Source organism: Cebus imitator, unplaced genomic scaffold, assembly GCF_001604975.1.
Source record: "Cebus imitator isolate Cc_AM_T3 unplaced genomic scaffold, Cebus_imitator-1.0 Scaffold14, whole genome shotgun sequence".
Classification (NCBI taxonomy): domain Eukaryota; kingdom Metazoa; phylum Chordata; class Mammalia; order Primates; family Cebidae; genus Cebus; species Cebus imitator.
This window is the reverse complement of record NW_016107329.1, coordinates 10,641,736-10,662,282: the sequence shown is the minus strand read 5'-3', so window position 1 is coordinate 10,662,282 and position 20,547 is coordinate 10,641,736. Positions and strand designations below refer to the sequence as shown.

Genomic DNA, 20,547 nt, shown 5'->3' with positions numbered 1-20,547 from the left:
TCCACAGTCAGAGTCAGTTTGGGTAGGAAAAGTTGCTCAAGGTGTGTGCTTGTCACCCCCAGCCCCTGCCCCAGGTAGTGCTGGAGGCCACACACACCACCTGCAGCAAAGCTTCACCTTCCATGACACACAGGCCCAGCCAGCATTCCCAAGCTCGGCAAACATTTCCGTTGGAATGAGGCTCCGTGTGTGTTGTGTGTGTGCATGTTGTGTGTGTTGTATGTGTGTGTTGTGTGTGTTGCATGTGTGTGCATTGTATGTGTGGATGTGTTGTGTATGCATGTGTGTGTTATGCATGCATGTGCGTTGTGTGCACATGTGTTATATGTGTGCATGTGTGTTTTGCAGGGCATGGCAGCAGGGAAGAGACTCTTGGGCCTTCATAGTTTCTGTTCCTCATGGATGGGTTCTTCCTCACGAACTCTGAGATTGTTATTTGCAGACAGAATCTTCTGATGTGCTTATTTCAAGGCTCAATATGGTTTTTGTTTCTTGTTTTCTTTTAAAAAAACCACCAAATCCCACACACCCTTGAGCTTAACACTTAAATAAACCAGCTCCATTTGGATGGTGTGAAATAACGATTTTCCTTTATGCAAATGGCTCACGCAATGTGGGCGCGTGCACACATGTGCCCTGCCCCAGAGGCTGGTGGGCGGAGGTCCTCGCAGGTGCGTCTCCCGCTCGGGGCTCCGGTGGCTGCGGCCTCACTGACTGCCTGGGCGCCTGCTCTGAGCACTCGTCCTCGGCTGCTCTTTACGGAAATTGTTTCCTGTGTGGAAAGAGGAGATTTTGAGCCTGGCCATGTGTGGTGTGAGGGAGATAAGGACATCGGCAGGATCACGGGGACACCAGGGGACAGGAGGAACCAGCCCCTCAGCTGGGGAGAAAAGGGAGAGCCCCGCCGATGTGTCCCAGGCAGGAGGACAGGGGGGCACTGGCTGTGTCTGGCTGCCTCTGGCTCTCTCTGCGGGTCCACTCTGTCCAGTGTTGTTTCCCCCCTCGTTCTCCCTTAAAACCCATCAGTAACTCCGAACTTGGCAGGGCTGGGCTGGGCTGGCCCTCCTCTTCCTCCCCTCACGGCAGCCGGCTGTGGGGCCCATTCCTGGGATGTCAGGACCAGGAGGGTGGAGACTCCTGGTCCTTCACTGTCCAGCATTGCCGAACAGTCAGGTCCCAGAGCACTGGATCTTTGACAAGGTCTCTCATGAAGTCTGTATCTAAAGCAGCAGAGGTTGGCCTGACGGCGGCACAGTCTGGGAAACTGGCCGTAGCTTGAACCACTGCTCACTGCCCTTTCTGCGCCACGTGTGTTGGCCTGGTCCCTGCTGCTGGGGACACAGACAGACCTTGTGGCTTGAGGTTTTGTGGTCCTGGGATGCTCATTGGTTGGCAAAGTCTGAACGTGGGGGCCTGGGAGCCCCACTTCAGAGCAGCTCCTGGCCTGTGCTCAGTGACAGCCTGTGCAGCAGGGAGGCCTCTAGTGATGTGTCCCAGGACCGTCCTCGTCAGCATTTTAACAAAGGACCAGCTGGCCAGCTTCCCACGCTTGCGGACAGTGAGGGGCTGGGAGCAGCAGCCGACAGGCTGGACGGAAAAGTCAGAACCCCGATGCCTTCAGAGGGGACAGGGAGGCCCACCTCACCGTCCTCTAGTGGGTGAACTCCCAGGCAGGGCTCTGTTTTATGGGAGAAACTCCAGAGCCTAGGACAGTGCCTGGCACGTGGTTGGTGCTCAGGAAGCACCAGTGAAGAAGAAAGAAGGCGATGGGGTCTCAACATCTGGCCCTGTGCTCGGGCTTTGAAAAGCCAGCGGTGTGGCTCAGCAAGTGCTCATGTGCCAAAGCCTTTGGCGTTCACAGACAGCAGCTCGGGATTCATGGTGTGATGCGCTCCAGACGGACGGTCTCACGCTGTGTGGATGGGCGTGTGCTGCAGGCTACTGGGTGAGGGTCTAGGCACGCTGGGCCACCATGTGACTCAGGGTGGCCGGGAGGGCAGGAGGGCTGTCAGCCTGACCCAGGACTGGCTCCTGTAAAGCTCGGAGGAGAAGCCTGGGGCCATGGGCAGGAGCCACAGGACCCGTGTGGCCAACTCTTAGCAGGCGGGCAGTGGTGGACCTGTGCGAACAGGGAGTGGGGAACAGGGAGGTGGACTGGGGGTCCACCTCATGAGAGGGTGGGGAGCCTCCTGACAGGGGTGTGGGGGCCCTTCCTGGGCCTGTCACAAGGGAGCAGGTTCCAGCCATCACGTGGCTGGGACCCTCATGTGGGTGGGTGGTGGCAGCCTTTTGAGTCCTGATTATTCTCGGGAAAATGGGGATTGGTCCCTTGCTCCGTTCGGCTGAGAAGGGAGAGTGCTGCCTCATTGACATGGGTCACAACTCCTTGGATTGGAATTGTCTGGTCAGATGTCCACACATCAGTGGCTGGACGGGGCTCCTGTGGTACTCAGGCAGGTCCACCTGGGGGCTGGGCTCACCTGCTCTTCCTGGAGCTGCTCGGAGACATACCTGTCCCTTGAGCAGGAAAAAAATATCCCCAAACGGAAGACACTAACCTGTTATTCCCAACCTACCTGAAGATCTTTCCATATTTTGAAGAATTTTGTCCAGAATGGATAGATTTTCATACTGAGTGTTTTTTGAATTCTTCTTTTCTGTGGGGAAAACAGCAAGTACAATGGTCATGCTTTGTAAGTAATCGGGGCATGATTCCACTTTTCCTTTTAACTGCAGGGAGCCGTAAGCTCTGAGCAGAGCAGCATCCATGCACAGAGCAAGCGAGGTAAGGTGCCGTGGCTTCTCGAGACACAGCCTCAGGGGAGGCTCAATAACATGTCCTCCAACAAGCCCAGGAAAGTGTGTCCTGGTGCCTGAGCAGTGAGCGGAGTCCAACGCCGCTATGCTTCCACCGTGTCTTCTCGTTACCCTCTTGGGAGACGCTCGCGAACTATTCTGTGCACTGTGTGTCCTCAGGCCTCCCCACCGCCAGTGGTGAGCTGGGTTCCCTTCTGTGCATCTGACGCTCCTGGTCACTTGAGCCATGGGCCTTGGACCCGGACATGGGTTTTACAGACACTGAATTTCCCCCACCTCTCTTCCCATCCAACCCTTTCTACCAATAACTGGGCAGTGTGGTCCCTGCTGCTCATGAAGAGGTGCAGGCAGTGTGGGGTGACAGCACTTCAGGAGTAGCTCTAAGTCCCCCAAGACCGGCCCTGGCTGCTACAGCTGGGGGGGCGGCAGGGCTCCCTTCAGAGCAGCCCCCAGCCTGGGAGGTGCCCTTTCCTAGTGGGGTACACCCTACAGAGAACCCTAATCCTCTTCCTTTCTTTACTCTGCTTACGCTCAAAGCACACAGGAGGACCCACCTCTCCCAAAACTTTGTGCAGATGCAACCTGGAACCCTTAAAAATACTGTTTGGTACGTCTGCATTTTGTGAACACAGGAATCATGACTACAGTTGACTGGCCTGGACCCTCAGCCTGAGTTCTTGGAAACAAGAACGCTTCTGTATCTGCCTAGCACCTAGCAGGCTCAGCAGGTATTGCTAAGTAAGTGAGTCTCTTGTTGACATGAATGTTACAGGAAGTGAATGATTATGACATGAATTTACATATATCCCATGGGATTCTTAGATTTCACCAGGTCCCAAAGTCTTAAACTGAAGTTTAGGCACAGCCTGTATGTCAGAGATGATATTATGAACCTTGGGACTTTTCCTACTCCCAGAAGTCACAGATGACATGGGGAAGTTGGGTTTTCTGGCAACAATGAAAGGAAGATAGTTGCAGATGCATTTTCCTCTTAATGTCAAATGGATTAAGAAGAAAATAGATCTGCAAACATTCATCAAAGGCTGCAGGCGTCGCCAAAGGCTGCTTTGAGCTTTAAAAACATTTATCTAAATTTATCTTAGGTGCTCAGTTTATATGTTTACTGAGGACACAAGCCCATGGAACAGTTTTTAAGTGTTAGAAACGGCATTCAGTAAAACATGGGGCTGTGCCATGGTTGACCCTCACCACCAGTTTCCTGCTGGAGGCCGCAACTGTGACCCACTTTCCTGTGTATCTTTCCAGGAATAACCTACACCAGAGAGATCACTGCCAATTTCATACTCAAAAGGAATTCACACAGTGTGTTTTAGAGAAGATTCTTTAGAAAATTTTGGCAGATAATTCAGGTTAGGTATTTATGGAAACATATGTAATTCATCATTTAACACAAAAAATTTTATCTTACGTTTGCTTATTGTAGAGTGTCATCTCTAGCCCTTGGGAATCCCAGGGAAGTGCATATGAAGCTAACACTTCCCTGTTCCCTACTTATATGTGGTTTCTTTCGACCATAGTGCACGTGGTGAAGCCTGTGGGTAATACTTAGTCTTCATGTGTAGATGAGGCCCCAGTGAGGCAAAGCACCTTCCTAAGGGCACTGAGGTTGTACGCAGCTGAGCTGGGAGAACCCAGGGGCCATCGTCCCCGGTCCTTGCTTTTCCTTCCAGGGTTGAAATGCCAAACTTTTCACAGTTCCAGGATTCTCAATGGAACTATATGGGTAAAAATCTATTATTTGAATTTTTAATGTTTGGAAAGGATGGAGTAACAGGGATTAGATTTGTCTCCCAATGTAATTAAAAAATAAGAAAATATATATGAAACTGATTTCTCATATATGAGAGAATAAGCAGCAAAGGCCAGTGATTCCTGAGAGATGGAAAGCAGCTGGGTGCAGTGCTATGATTGCTTCAGGCACTGTCTGGGGACAGTTTCCAGGGCAGCATCAGGAGTGAGAACTTAGGCAGAGCCCAGTGGTCTCAATATGTTAAGGTGTTTGGAGAGGCCAAAGTAGCTAGGGTTCAAAGGACAGAGTGAGAGACAGACAGAGAGACACAGAGAGAGAGAGATACAGAGGGATGCCTCGAGCCTTCAGCTGATTATTGACTAATGAACGGCTGTAAGAAAACTACTCAAGCATGGAAAAAGGGACACACAATGGACAGGCAGAATAATTCCCAGAGCTCACACAGGCCAGAAATAGGTGGGGTTCCCATCAGTAAACATTTTTAAAACCCTCATAATACACGGGATATTGAGCAGAGTACACAGAATTACATTGCCTCAGTAATGGGGAATAGTAGACTTAGAAGAAATGCTGCTTGGTTCATCTAACAAAGCATAAAAGCAAGCGTCAAAAGGACCAAACTGCTTCAAAGTAACTTAAATGGGTAAAAGAACGGGCTCAATACTAGTTTTAAAAACATAAGAATATCCAACACACAATGTAAGTAAGATTCACAATGTCTGGCTTTCAAACAAAAATGACCAGACATGTGAATAAGCAATAAAATATCATTTATAATGAGAAGAAAAACTAATCAAAATTGGCCCAGAAATGACACAGAGAGTAGAATTAGAAAGTAGAGATATGTTTTTATAAAACTATATACTATATGTTCAAGAAACATAGAATGTCAGATTAGATAAAAGCAAGAACCAACCATATGCTCCCTATAAGAAACTCTCCTAAAGACACAAATATGTTAAAAGTAAAATGATAGACAAAGATATGACATGCTAATACCAACCAAAAGAAAGCCAAAATAGTTACTTAAATCTCAGACAAAGTATACTTAGGGACAAATAATATTACTAGGAATAAAAAATCATTTCTTTTTTTTGTTTGAGATGAGGTCTTACTGTCACCCAGGCTGGAGTTCAGTGGCAGAGTCTTGACTCACTGCAGCCTTGAAACCTGGGCTTAAGCAATCCTCCTGCCTCAGCCTCCTGAGTAGCTGAGACTGCAGGTATGTGCCACCACACTCAGCTAATATTTTATATTTTGTAGAGATAGGGTCTTGCTACATTGCCCAGGCTGATCTTGAACTCCTGGGCTCAAGTGATCCTCTTGCTTCAGACCCCCAAACTGTTTGGATTACAGGCATGAGCCACTGCACCTGGACAAGAGTCGTTTCCTCATGTTGCAGGGATAACTCACCAAGAAAACATAATAATCCTACAGGCTTATACACCAATAAGAGAACTTCAAAATACATTAAGCAAACACTGCTAGAAATAAAAGGAGTAATGAACACATCCATAATTATGGTTTGATATTTCAACAGTGTTTTCTCAATAACCAATTGAACAAGTAGATGGAAATTTAGTAAGGATATAAAAGAACTGAATAAGTCTACTTGGCATACTTGATCTAATTGACACTTATAGAACAGTCCACCTCTTAACAGTACAATACACACACTTTTCAGAACACTTGGAATATTTGCTAAAGTACACTATATTCTGAGCCATATTTAAAGTTTAAAAATTCACTGAACAATAATCAAGCCATATAACATGTTTTATGACCAAAATGAAATTAAATTGTAAGTCAATAAAATTATGGCATCTGGAAAAATCTCCGAATATTTGGAACTAAACAGCATACTTCCTTTTTTTTTTTTTTTTTTTTTTTGAGATGGAGTCATGCTCTTTCACCAGGGGTTGGAGTGCAATGGCATGATCTCGGCTTCTGCCTTCTGGGTTCAGGTGATTCTCCTGCCTCAGCCTCCCATGCAGCTGGGATTACAGGTGCCCACCACCACACCCAGCTAATTTTTGTATTTTTATTAGAGATGGGGTGTCATCATTTTGGTCAGGCTGCTCTCGAACTCCTGACCTCAGGTGATCCGCCCACCTTGGCCTCCCAAAGTGCTGGAATTACAGGTGTGAGCCACTGTGCCCAGCCTCAATAGCACACTTCTAAACAACCTATGGATCAAAGAAGAAATTTAGAAGGTAAATGATAAAGTATTTTGAACTGGATGAAAATAAAAGCATGACATATTGGAATTTATGGGATTAGATAAAAGTGGTACTTCTAGGAAATTTTTAACAGTAAACATTTGTATTAGAAAGGATGAGAGGTCTCAAATCCATGATCTAAGTAGTCACCTCAAAAAGTTAGAAAAAAGGGAAAGTAAAATTTACAATAAGCAGAGGAAAGAAAATAATGTTGAAAGAAGAAACCACTATAATTAAAAACCAAAATCAATAGAAGAAAATGAAATAACCTGGCTCTCTGAGCAGATCGATAAAATGGATGAACCTCAAATCAGACTGATACGATTTTTAGAAAGCTACAAATTACTAGAGAATTACTATCACTACAGTTCCTGCAGACACTGAAATGAATAATAAAAGAGTATTATGAACAACTTTTGCCAATAACTTTGCCAACTTAGGTGAAATGAGAAAGTTCCCATAAGCATCCAATTTATCAACAGTTATTAAAGAAGAAATAAATACACTAAATAGCTCTCTATTAAATAAATTAAGCTTATAGCTAAAAACCTTTCCATAAAGAAAATATAGGCCCAGATGTTTTTACTGGTAAATGCTAGCAAACATTTTGGGTAGAAATAACATTCATTTCATGTGAATGTTTCTAGAAAATTTAAGAAGAGAGACTACTTCTCAACCCATTTCTATGAAAGCATTATTACCTTAAAACAAAAGCTACAGAAAAACATTAAAAACACAACAAACTACAGACCAATGTGCCCCCCAAGAATACAGGTGCAAACGTTTTGAACTAAATTTTAGCAAATTAAATCCAACAATATCATGACCAAGTGGGTCAAAAATCAATCACACGTGATTCTCCTCATCAATAGAACAAAGTAAAACCAAGTGACCATCGCAACAGATGGAGGGCTGCAAGCTGCGGCTGATGGTCAACTGTGGACACACCTGCTTTCGTGAATAAACCTGAAATATTTACTTTCTGACTTTTTACAAAAAATATTTGCTATGCTCATAATAGATTATGAAAAAGCTTTTCTCAAAATTCAAACTCCATTCATGAACAAAATTCTCAGTGAACTAGGAATGGAAGGCAACTTCTTCAACCCAAGGAATCTATAAAAAAAAAAATCCCTGCACTAACATCATCTTTCCTAGTAAAAGACTGAACGCTTTCACTCTTATCAAAGAATGTCTGTGCTTACTGCTCCTATTCAACATTCAACATTCAACATTGCACTGGAGATCCTAACTAGTGATTCAGGGCAAGAAAAATAAACAAAAAGCCATATGTATTAGAAAGGAAGAACAATCATTTCCCAGGTGATATGATCCTCTATGAAGAAAATCCCAAAAAATCTTCAAAGATGCTACTGGAACTAAAGAGTGAGTTTAGTAAGGTTGTGGGTTATAAAGCCAATATACAAAAACAATGATACTTCTATATATACTAAAAATGTATAACTGGATATTGAATTTTAAAAGGTGTCATTTATAGTATCAGTAACTACTAAACACAAATAAATCTACTAAAATACATGCAAGATCTTTACATTGAAAACTACAAAACATGAAAGAAAGCAAAGATCTAAATAAATGGAATTGCTCATAGGTAAGAAGACTGGATATTGTTAAGATGCCATTTCTTGCCAAATTGATCTATAAATTTGTAGAAATCCTAAAATTAAAATCCCAGCATAATTTTTGTGGACATTAATAAGATGTTTCTTAAATTTTTTTTCTTTTTCTTTTTTTTTTTTTTTCAGCTAGAATTGCAGCTATCATCTGACCTGACTTCCTATGTCATGTGTACCACGCCAGATTGATGATTATCTTGCTTAGGTTCATGTACACTACAATTAAGTCTCAGCTCTGGTACCGTAATCTTATCACACTATCAAAAAAGAAAATGAGGTTAGCTTTAGCATGCTCTTACTAACAATCTCAGCTTGCACTCAGAAATAAAGTTAATAAAACAGAAGACTTAAAAGAAATGTAATGCTAAAAGGTCACTGAGGCTCAAACATTGTGGCTTCCCCATTACCAAAGTTAGTGACAATGCTTTTTATGTTAAACAAATGTACAAAGACTTTTCCCATTACTTAAATAAAACTTGAGGTATTAAATTAATTTTGAAACCTCCGTGCTCAATTTTCCAAGGAAAGGCCACATTTCTCCTCATTTTTTTCGTTCCCAGTTTCTCTTCCTCAAGGCTCAGCATAAAGGGGAAAAAAAAAATCACAAAACAACCACTTTCATTTAACAATTTTCTGAGCCATACAATATGATGCAAGGTTTGCATAAAAACTGCCAGGACATTATCCCTAGAAATGGGCTTTTAAAAATGCAGTCTATTTTTTCTACTAAAGAACAGTATTTCTGATTCTCTCAATAGGGTCTTTTTTTTTTTTTTTTTTTTTTTTTTTTTTTTTTTTTTTTTTTTTTTTTTTTAATGAAGAAGAGGAAGAAAGAGGAAAAGGAAGAGGGAGAGAGAACAGGGGTGTTGCTTTATTGTCCTGGCTAGAATGCGGTCTAAAAATGCGTATGCCTGTAATTGTGTTTAATAATAGAGATATGAAAAAAAAATGAGGGAAGAAAATAACAAACAAGCAGCCAACCAATATTTCATTTAAACCTGTAAATAGGTGTGATGTAGTACTGATAGGAGTGTATATTTTGTGTATTTAAAGTGGAGAGTTCTATAAATGTTAATTAACTCTACTTGTTCTGGATCTGAGTTCAAGTCCTGGATATCGATGTTAACTTTCTGTCTCATTGATCTGTCTAATATTGATGTTGAAGTCTCCCACTATTGTTGTGTGGGAGTCTAAGTCTCTTTATAAGTCTTATATATCTGGGTATTCCTGTATTGGGTGCGTATATATTTAGGATCTTTAGCTCTTCTTGTTACATTGATCCTTTTATCATTATGTAATATCCTTCGTTGCTTCTATTGATCTTTGTTGCTTTAAAGTGTATTTTATCAGCAAAAATTGCAACTCCTGCTTTCTATTTATTTATTTATTTTTGCTCTCCAGTTGGTTGGTAAATTTTTCTCCATCCCTTTGTTTTGAGTCTTTGTATATCCTTGCATATGAGATGAGTCTGGATGTAGCATACCAATGGGTCTTGGCTTTTTTTGCCTGTCTGTGTCTTTGGATTGGGGGATTTAGTTAATTTAAATTTAGAATTAATAATAATATATGTGAGTTTGATATTACCATTTAATGTTAGCTGGCTGTTTTGCCCATTAGTTGATGTAAGTTCTTAATTATGTTGATGTTCTTTATTTTTTGGTATTTTTAGAAAGGCTGCTACTGGTTGCTCCTTTCTATTTGTAATGGTTCTTTCAGAAGCTCTTGTAAAGCAGGCCTGGTGGTGATGAAATCTCTGAGTGCTTGCTTGTTCACAAAAGATTTTATTTTTCCTTTGCTTATGAAGCTTAGCTTGGCTGGATGTAAAATTCTGGGTTGAAAGCTCTTTTCTTTAAGGATGTTGAATATTGGCCCCCACTCTCTTCTAGCTTGTAGGGTTTCTGCTGAGAGATCTGCTGTGAGTCTGATAGGTTTCCCTTTATGGGTAACCTGACCTTTCTCTCTGGCTGCCCTCAGTATTTTCTCCCTCATTTCAACCCTGGTGAATCTGGCGATTATGTGCCTTGAGGTTGATCTTCTTGAGGAATATCTTTGTGGTGTTCTCTGTATTACCTGGAGTTGAATATTGTCCTGCCTTGCTAGGTTGGGAAAGTTTTCCTGAATAATATCCTGAAGTGTATTTTCCAGCTTGGATTGATTCTCTTCTTAAATTTTTATGGAAAGATAAAGGCACTAGAATAGCCAGATTGATTTTGAAAATCAAGAACGAAGTTGAAAAATTCAAACCTGTGATCAACATACAGCAACCAAGACAATGAAATGGACAATGAGAAAGAACAGGTCTTACAACAATAAAACAAAATAAAAAGTCCAGAAATAGACTTGCACATATATGACGCACTGATTTTTGACAAATATGCAAAGGCAACTCGAGAGAAAGTTGAATTTTTTAGCAAATGATGTTGGAACAACTGGGCATGAATATGGAAAAATCCAAACCAAACCAAACCAAAACTGTAACCTCACACCATACATGCAAATTAACTTAATACAAGCATTTAATGCTATGAGTTTCCTTTTAAGTACTTTGTATGGCAGCCCAGGGAACTAGCAGTGACTAAACGTAGTGACTGAATGTAGCAACATGTGCCTGCATGGGGCTATGGTTTGTCAAGGATACAATGCTGAAAGCACATCAGTTCCCTGGGGATCCCGGACCAGCCTCCTGGCAGAGGGAACGCTGGTGCTATCCACCCTAGGACCCGAGGTGCCAGCCCAGGCTCCAGTGCCATGGCGAGGGGTGGGGAGGCAGGGAATGCTTGGCGTCTCCCAGACCTCAGAGACTTGCAGAGATGATGTGCCCCAAAAGTGAAACTTCCTGTTCTTCAGCTGTCAACCAGGGCACATAGAAAATCATGTTATGTTGTGAGAGCTCTCTCTCTCTCCTCCCCCACCCATTCTATCTCCCTCTGTCTGTCTGTCTGTCTCTGTCTCTGTCTGTCTCTCTCATCCTCTGTCCTCTGTCTCTCTCTCCCGCCTCTGTATATTTCCCACTATCTGTCTTTCTCTCAGCTGTCTGTCTCCCTGTGTCTCTGTCTGTCTCTCTCATCCTCTGTCTCCTGTCTCTCTCTCTCTCTCCCTCTGTCTGCCTCCCTCTATCTCTCTCCTTCTCTTTCTCCCCCATGACCCTTGGTGAAAACAAAAACGTTTCATACTTGAACTCTGTCTTTATTCTGTTCTTCATTTTCAAATGTTGGTGCCAATAAAATAAATGGACTTTATGGCCCGTCCTGGGTGGACTTGCATCCCCTGAAAACTGGGAGTGGAGTCAGGGTGCTCCCTACCTTGGCTCCGGTGGCTGGGCCAAGCTGAGAGGAAACCATCTTGTTCCCTAACCACCAGGGAGAAGGCGGGTTTCCTTCCAGTTGTATTGGCTCCATCATTCATCTTTTCTATCTCAGACAATTTATCCTTGTCACATGCCATCAGTAAACATGGAGAAATTGTTTTCCCCATCTTTTCATCAGCTGTTTTTTCAATTCATGCCCTCTGTGACTCACATCTGTTTCTATTGCAATGTTCTCCTGGCCTATGTCACCCTGCAGGGTAGGCTGGGCTCTCCCTTGGATCCTGGTGGCATGGGCTGCCCTGTCAGGTGGCATCTGAGTTGCTGGTAAGGTCACTAGGACATTGTGGGATTTTTGCCTTTCCTCCATGTTAATGAATCCCACTGGTTTTTCTTTTACATTCTCACAGAAGCATCTTGTCCAGTCCTTTGCTCAAGTAAGGGTCAAAGTTTCATGTTCCCCTCAGTGTTCATTCATTCATTCATTCATTCAACAAACATCTACTCAAGGCAAGGTCCTAGGGTGGGCATAGAGAGGGCACACTCTCTTCCTCCAGAGGCCTTGTTCCACTGGGGTAGATGGACGGGCCCAGAGACACCTGCAGCTCCGTGTGGCAGGTACTGAGACAGTGTGAACAGACAGCTCCAAGCCTAGGAGACCACACCCCAGCACCACTTCTTGTGTTCCTGTCATCTTAGGAGCTGAGCTAAACCAGGAGCTGCCTGGATACTTCCATTTGGCTTTTGCTAAAACTTAAAAGGCATGGCTCAAACTGGAGGAGGAGGTGAGAGAAAGCAAAGCAATAATTGGCAGTAGAGAGTCCCAGAGGAGGCACTTTGTAAGATTCAGACTCCATTTCTTTAACCCTGTGTCATGGAAGCAGGGTTTGAATTTTAGAATGGAAAGCCCCCAGCACAATGCCATTGTCTGTATGTGAGCTTAGGTCATTCTGTTTTTATTCTGAGAAACAACTCATTTGAGTAGATCATCCAAATCCTCCCTGGCCCCCGGCCAGCCCTCATTCCTGATGCATCCTGAAGTCCACAGAATGCTGCATGGAGGCTGTGACTGGATAAGAAGCAGGAATCTCACTTGAATCTCACTCAGTGTGATGAGAAGGGCTAAATGCAGAACTGAAATGACAGCAGTGATGAAGGGAATCTTCATACTCCCAACATAGCATCACCACAGATGCACCTGGGTTCTCTGGAGGGCAGCAGAGATGCTGGTAGAGACAGGGAAGAGCATTGCTGGCTATGTGGGGAGCCTGTGGAAGGGTAGGGGCTGCTCCGCTTCACCCAGGGGAGTCCTTTGTCAGATTCACCCCATATTTATCAGGCTTTTGTTTGCCCCTGCCTCCTGCATCTCGCTTCTCCTGCCTCAAATCCTTCATGATGTTTTCTTTAAAATGAAGTTCTCTTAATGCGAAACACTTGGCCTTTTCCAGGAAAGTCTGTTTTGTTCTCTCTGGCAGATAGTTCAGCTGGGTATGAAATTCTAAGTTGATAGCTATGCCTTTTAAAAAATATTTTGAAGATATAATTTGCTGTCTGTTGACTTCTATTGTTTTCTGTGGAAATAACCATCTATGGTCTAATTGTTCTGCTTTAGAAATCTTAACTTCTCTCAGGTTGACTTTCAGATCTCTTGGATTTTGGAGTTCTGCAGCTCTACAAGTGATATGTCTAATTTCATTTATATTTCTCTTCCTTTAGAATGTACTGTGATTCCTGAACCTGAAGATTCATGTTTTTCACTGTTATCAGGACAGACTTGATAATCATTCCTTCAAACACTGCCCCTCGCTCACTCTCCATTCCCTCCTGTGGGTTGTTGGTTCTTACCTTTTATGTTTCCTGGTCTCTGGTTTTATAGCTATATGTGCTAAACTTGTGTAATTCCCCAGGTTCACCTTCCAGTTTACTTCTTTTCAATTATGACAGGTCTGCTGTTCCACTCACCACTACATCTTACATTTTAATGACTTTTTTTTTTTCATTTCTCCTACTATTTTTTTTTGGTATTTGACAACTTTGCCTGTTTTTCACAGTATCTTGATATTTTCTGCTCTCAATTCCAGTTCTATGCTATGAATAATTTTATAAACATGCTTATTTTAGCATAAGCATTTAATGCTATAAATATCTATTTAAGCATTTCTTCAGTTGCATCCCACAACTTTTGACATGTTGTACTTTTATTTTCATTTAATTAACCCTTTTCCATCTGCCCCAAGAAAACTTGCCAGTGGTACTTGTGGCTGTAGCACTTACCCCAAGATGCCTTTGCCACAAAATATTTCGCTTTTTATTTTCAAATCACTTGAATATATCGACTTAGGAAACTAAAGACATCATTCTATTTGTAGCATTCTGTTTTTAAAAGTGGTATTTCCATTTACAAATATAGTAATTCTTGATCACTGAAAATATCAAATTCTAGAAAATGTAGCATTCCTGTGTGTGATGTTAACATCATGCTCAAACAGTTGTTGGCCAAAGATTTGTTCGATGAATCTGATTTTTCTGAAAAAGATAATTCTGATGATTCATATGATTCTGATGTTAGTTCTGTTTAATTCTAAGAACAGATTTCCTATTTTATTTTCACATTGAAAGTCAGTCAGATTTACTTCTGCCTTAAAGAGAGTGTTTATGTAAAAGCAAATGAGCACTGGCAGTGAGCTGTACTTCCTTTTACTAAATGGAAAAAGGGTTAAACATTTTCAAATTTCCCTTGTGACTTCCTTGCACATTGAGTTATTGAGAAGTGTGTTGCACAATTTGCAAATATTTGGAGGATTTCCCCACATCACTTTCTATTATTGATTTCTGGTTTTTCTCTGTTGTGTGCAGAGAACATACTTTGCATGACTTTCATTTCTTTAGACTTGTTGAAGTTTGTTTTGTGGTCAAAAATATGGTGGATGTTGGTGAATGTTCCAAGAGCATTTGTAAACATATGCTGTCTTCTGTTGCTGGGTGGATTGTGTTCTATAAAAGGTCAATTTGAGTAATTTGGCTGAAAATGTTGTTTTGGCCTTTTATGTCCTTATTTTTATATTTCTTTTATCAATTACTAAAAAAGAGTGCTGAAGTTTCCAAGTATAACTGTAGATTTGTCTGCTTTTCCTTTCATTTCTATCAGGGTTGATGTTATGCTTGTTTTGAAGCTCTGTGTGGAGTGCATAAATATTTGAAATTATCTTTTGTTTTCTTAAGAAACCAACCCTTTTAAAAATTATCTAGGTCTTCTTTTATCTTTGAAAATGTTTTGAAGTCAATTTTGTCTGATAGTAACATAGCCACTTTAATTTTCTTTTTTAAAACGTTTTCTAGAAAATCATTTTCTCCAAGTTTTTGTCCTTTCCTCAGGGGATATACCCCCTTTACTGGTTACTCCCTGCTAGGCCTGTAATGGACAGGGGATTTCTCACTTGTCCTTATCCAGCCTTACTCTCAGGCAACCTATGATGTTTCATCAGCACCTGGGTCACTTCTCTCAGTAGCCAACGGTTGGTCTTGGGTGGTAGTTCTTGTCCTTTCCCATGATAACAGCTCTGTTAGTAATGGTGAAGGGTCCCGGCCCCAAGATAGTTTAACATCTTTCTTCTAGAGGCAGAAAAGTTTTGCTTTTACTCCTATCCCCAGAAGCCATAGATCTTTGCTTGTGTTTTGGGAATAATAGGGTTTGGTGCTCCTCCCCAGCATGCTTTTGTAGATTCAGAGCTACTGAGAAAGTGGGAGGGGTCATCTGCCTGTCCCCACCCATGAGCATTCATCTCCTACATGCCTCTGTGGCCATGCTGTGCCCCAGTCCTTCCTGTGAGTATCTTAAAGAGACCCATGGAGAAGAGCTTGTGAGTGCAAGCCCTCTTGTGCCTGGGGCCCCTGGATTTTTCAAATGCACATGATATCCTACACTTGGCTATTAAAAGATTCAGTGGTTACTTCTTACCCACTTGTATGGTGGTGACCTGTTTTTCTCCTGCTTGGCCAAAAATGAGAAAGCTCACGTGTTTGTCTCTCTTTGGGTGGGCTTGCCTCTCTTTTGAAGTTTGCCTACTTAACTACCCTGCTACTTGAATGTTCTTATGGGCTCAAAGATAGCCATGGTTTTGTAGATGATCCCACTTATTATTAGGGTGAGAGTAGCATTTTTTTTTTTTTTTGAGATGGAGTCTCGTTCTTGTCACCCAGGCTGGAGTGCAGTGGCATGATCCCAGCTCATTGAGACCTCTGCCTAGGTTCAAGTGATTCTCCTGCCTCAGCCTCTCAAGTAGCTGGAATTACAGGCACCTGCTACTATGCCTGGCTAGAGAGTAACTTTTTTTTTTTTTTTTTTTTTTTACAGCATTCTAAATGGAAGTAGAGAATTTGAAACACTTATGTCAAACTATCAGATTGTTCAATTTTCTGAAGTTCCTAAAGTCTAGTAATGCTATTATTTGGCCTGCAGCTTATTATCCATGGTGTATTGCTTCCCATAAGTTTGTGTTTTGAATTATAAGCTCACCTTTGGCAGAGCTATTGTCTGTGAAGATCCTGTGTAGCTGAAGTTAAGGGAATCCTTCTTCACATTAAGTTTGTACTTGCTTCTGCCAAGTGCCCTCTGACCCTCGGTGTCACCGAATGAGACTTCCTATCATGCTGGTTTCACAGGTTATCCATTTCAAAATACACAGAACTCGAAATCCCCATGTGATGCAGGCTGACACAGACATATTTCCATTTCCTGTGCTGTTGGATGGTTTCTCATCTACACCATCTTTTACTGAGGGTGTAGTCTTGTTAGCAGTCATAGCATTATCCAGGGATTTCATTTGGAACACTTTTCTTCCCTAGGCCTCATCTTCTACAAATAAACTCTAACAGCTAAATTTCTATGTTTCATAAGGGAAAATTACAGTTGAGGATTGTTCTGCAATTAGATCTGTAACTTACTGCTCTGGATTTTAATTCTCTCTTGGTTTTCTATCCCTGAAGATTCCTTTACTTTGCTGTCAGATCATAATAGACATTTAAAAATGTTTATTATGTTTTATCTAGAATTCGTAAAGATTTTCAAGTTATATAGTTTTCAACATTGGCAAACACAAATAAGTAAATTGTATCTTCTAAGTGCTTTGATTTGATTTCCATGCAACTAAAGACTATGGCAGCTGTCTAGGCCTGTGTCTCCCAATATTTCCTCAAAAAAAATGACAAAGAAAAACAGGAAAGAGAAATAAGGTTACACAAAAGTACACACTTAGGCATAACCTAACTATAAGATGCTCAAATATCAAAATAACAGTAAATAAAAAATAAGCAAATAAAAGTTGCAGTTATAGTGAAGAATCTCTGCTCCTGTCCTACATCCACTCTGTGCAAGGTTTATTGGTGAACAATTGCAGTTTGAGATAAAATAGCAAGGAAAAAAGTGAAATAGAAAAAGCCTCATATTGATCTGAAAACTCTATCAGAATGAGCAAATCCAATATAAAACCAAAAATACTAAATATGTGTCCTGGTAGATCAGAGAAAGCCTACAGAGAAGGAACTTAAAGAGCACATGTGAATTCTATGTATCAGTCTTCAAAATACATAACACCTGGGAAAGAGAAAAGACAAAAAAATAAGGAGTAGGCTCCCTTTAGAAATTGAATAATAAAGGACAAAAGTAGCAAAAGGGGAACATGTATGGTCCTGTAAGATTAAAAAGAACCAAAAAATCAGAGAATATACTTATTTTCCTAGTACCAAAGCAATAAAAATATTTACTAAAGAGCTTAAACAGAAACTTAATAAAAGGTAGAAAAGACAAAACAAAACAAAACAACAACAACAAAAAACAAAAAAAATCCAAAAACCCAAGAAAATTTAATGAGATAAAGAAAGTAAAAAAATGTCAATGAGGAAATAATAGTGAAAATATAATATAGGCAAAGAAGAAATAACATCTGTATAATTGGTGTAATTGAAGAAAACAGCAGCATTAACTATGGAATAGAACTAATATTTAAAATTATAATTAAGATAACTTTATGGGAAAAGAGTAGCTGAGTGTAATTTTGAAAGCATCCATTATGTATATGGGAAAATTAACACCAAGATGTATCCTAGTAAAAATATTTTATTTCAAAGATAAAACAACTAAAAAAACAAGGCAACAATGAAACACAATTCTCTATCAACTCAATTAAAAAAAAAGGGTAAACCATGGATTTTGTATCCATCTAAGTGTCCATCAAACATCAATTTAAACATACAAGAATCCAAAGTTGTGTGTCCATAGCACATTCTTCAGTAATCTGCTATAGGTTAAGCTTCATCAAATCAAAAGATAAGTGGACAACTTCAACAAGAACAGTGATGGTGAAGGTGGATACACACACACACATACACACACACACAACTCATAAACATATATGTAAATGGTTAAAACATAGGTGAGACTGGAAAACTAATATGCAAATGCTGTACGTATTAAAATAAAAGTGATAAAACTATAGGAGGTAATAAGGGAGATGAAGAGGAAAACAGAAACTCACTGATGTTGATGCCTAGTTGAATCAATTAGGCAATGATTAATAGTTCAAGTGCAGCATTAAAGCTGACAAACCAGTGGCTGGGCATGGTGGCTCACGCCTGTAATCCCAGCACTTTGAGACGCCAAGGCGGGTGGATCCCTTGACATTAGGAGTTTGAGACCAGCCTGGCCAACATGGGGAAACCTAAAAACACAAAAATTAGCTGGCTGTGGTGGTGGGTGCCTGTAATGCTAGCTACTTGGGAAGCTGAGGCAGGGGAATTGATTGAACCCAGGAGGTGCAGGTTGCAGTGAGCTGAGATCATAACACTGCACTCCAGCCTGGGTGTCAGAGTGACAGTCCATCTCAACAATAACAACAACAACAACAACAACTGACAATCCAGAAAGTGGAGCAAGATAGCCAAATATTACCCTCCAGTGATTGACCCCAGCAGGAACATAAAATTGAACAGCTATGCATGCAAGAAAGTACTTTCACAAGAGCTGAAAAATCAGGTGAGTGATCATAGTATCTAGTTTTAGCATAATAACAAGAAAAAACATATCAAAGAAGATAGGACAGTCTAATATTGCCTACACCACCCCTGCCCCGACACCAAGCAGTGTAGTGCAGAGAGAGAATCTGTGTACTTCAGGGAGGAAAGGAAGTGAGTATGGGCCCTTGCATTGGAGCCCAGTGCTGGCCTTACCACAGTGGAACACAGCACCTGGGAGAATTCTGTGCTCCTTGATTCCAGGTCAGTGTGCACAGAGGGAGCATTCAGACCCACCCCTGGCCGGAGGGGAATCACCATGCTGGATGAACCTGAGCCCTGCCCTGCTTCATCACTGGCTAGCTAAAGTGGCCATAGGTCCCAAATAAATTTCGGTGCCAGTGGAGCTGTAGTGACCACAGTCCTTGGGTGAACCCTGTGGTGCTGCACTGGTCTGGGAGGCAGGAGGCTTGGGATACAACCAGTTTAACACCAGATGCAGAGGCCATAGGAGTGCCCACATCACGACCCTCCCAACTCCAGGCACTGTAGCTTAGAGAGAGATTCCTTCTGGGGAGAAGGAGAGAAAAGAGCACAGGGGCCTTTGCATTGGAACCTTGCATAAACCCTGCCACAGCAAAACCACACTGGGAAGAAACCTGAAGCTCCTGAGTCCAGGCTATTGCTTCCAGACAGCATTTCTAGACTCACGCCAGTTTGAAGAGAATCTACCACCCTGGTATGATGGTCTGGAGTCCTGGCTGGCTTCATCAATGGCTGACTAAAGTGACCTTGAGCCTTGACCAAACATCAATGGCAGTTAGGCAGTAGCAACTGCAGGCCTTGGATGAGCTCTGGCACTGAGCTTGTCTGGGCAGCCATGGAGCTTTGGGTGAGACCCAGCATGGTGCCAGCTGTGGTGGCCATGAGAGTGCCTGTATCACTTCTTTTCCAACTCCAGGCAGCTCAGCGTGGAGAGAGACTCCTTCTGCTAGGGGGAAACAGAGGAAAGTGACTGAGGGACTTTGTTTGGGAGCCAGAGAACGCTCCCTGATTTTCCCCAAATGCATCAGATGTGGGTATCTAGGAGGTTGCAAGAGACTTGCAGTGTAGCTGGACTTAGGATGCTCTCTAGTGCAAAAATGTCTGCAGTGACCACAGGCTTAGGGAACTCAAGCGTCAGTCAGTCTCCTTTGGATTAATGAAAGGTCCTCTGAAGTATGGGTACAAACAGCTCATGTGATGATTGGAATAAATAACTCTTCAACAACCAGGCATCAATGAATATTTACAAAGGTCAAGAACATTTAGAAAAATATGACTCTATCAAATAGATGAAATAAGGCACCAGTAGCCAACCCTAGAGATATAAAGATGTGTAACTTTAAGACAGAGAATTAAAAAAAAAAAAAAGTAGCTATTTTGAGGAAAACTTCAGTAAGACACAGAAAAGGCTGGGCATGGTGGTTCACACCTGTAATCCCAGCACTTTGAGAGACCAAGGCAGATGGATCACTTGACATCAAGAGTCCAGCCCAGCCTGGCCAACATGGTGAAATACCATCTCCACTAAAAATACAAAAATTATCTGGGCATGCTGGCATGTGCCTGTAATACCAGCTACTTGGGAGGCTGATGCAGGAGAATTGCTTGAACCTGGGAGGCAGAGGTTGCAGTGAGTAGAGACTGTGCCATTGCACTACAGCCTGAGTGACAGAGTAAGACTCTGTCTCAAAAAACAAAACAAAACAAAACAAAAAGCACAATTATATGCTTCAATCTAACATAGTG

At 41.9% G+C, this 20,547-nt stretch overlaps 1 protein-coding gene across 2 annotated transcripts in view; it reads right to left on the bottom strand.

Annotated features, from left to right (window-relative positions):
- Positions 1–568: 568 nt before the first annotated feature.
- Positions 569–20,547, bottom strand: part of SPACA7 (sperm acrosome associated 7) — a 52,329-nt gene continuing 32,350 nt past the window's right edge. Inside the window, exons 6-7 of one of the 2 annotated variants that reach the window (XR_005196105.1) lie at positions 2,577–2,657; positions 569–772 (exon numbers count right to left, since the gene is read on the bottom strand). Coding sequence is in view for 1 of the 2 variants with exons in the window: in XM_017502238.2 (XP_017357727.1) it covers positions 708–772; positions 2,577–2,657 (146 nt within the window). In the remaining variant the exon portion in view is untranslated. The remainder of the gene's footprint in view (positions 773–2,576; positions 2,658–20,547) is intronic. The other variant, XM_017502238.2, reaches the window with a different exon arrangement.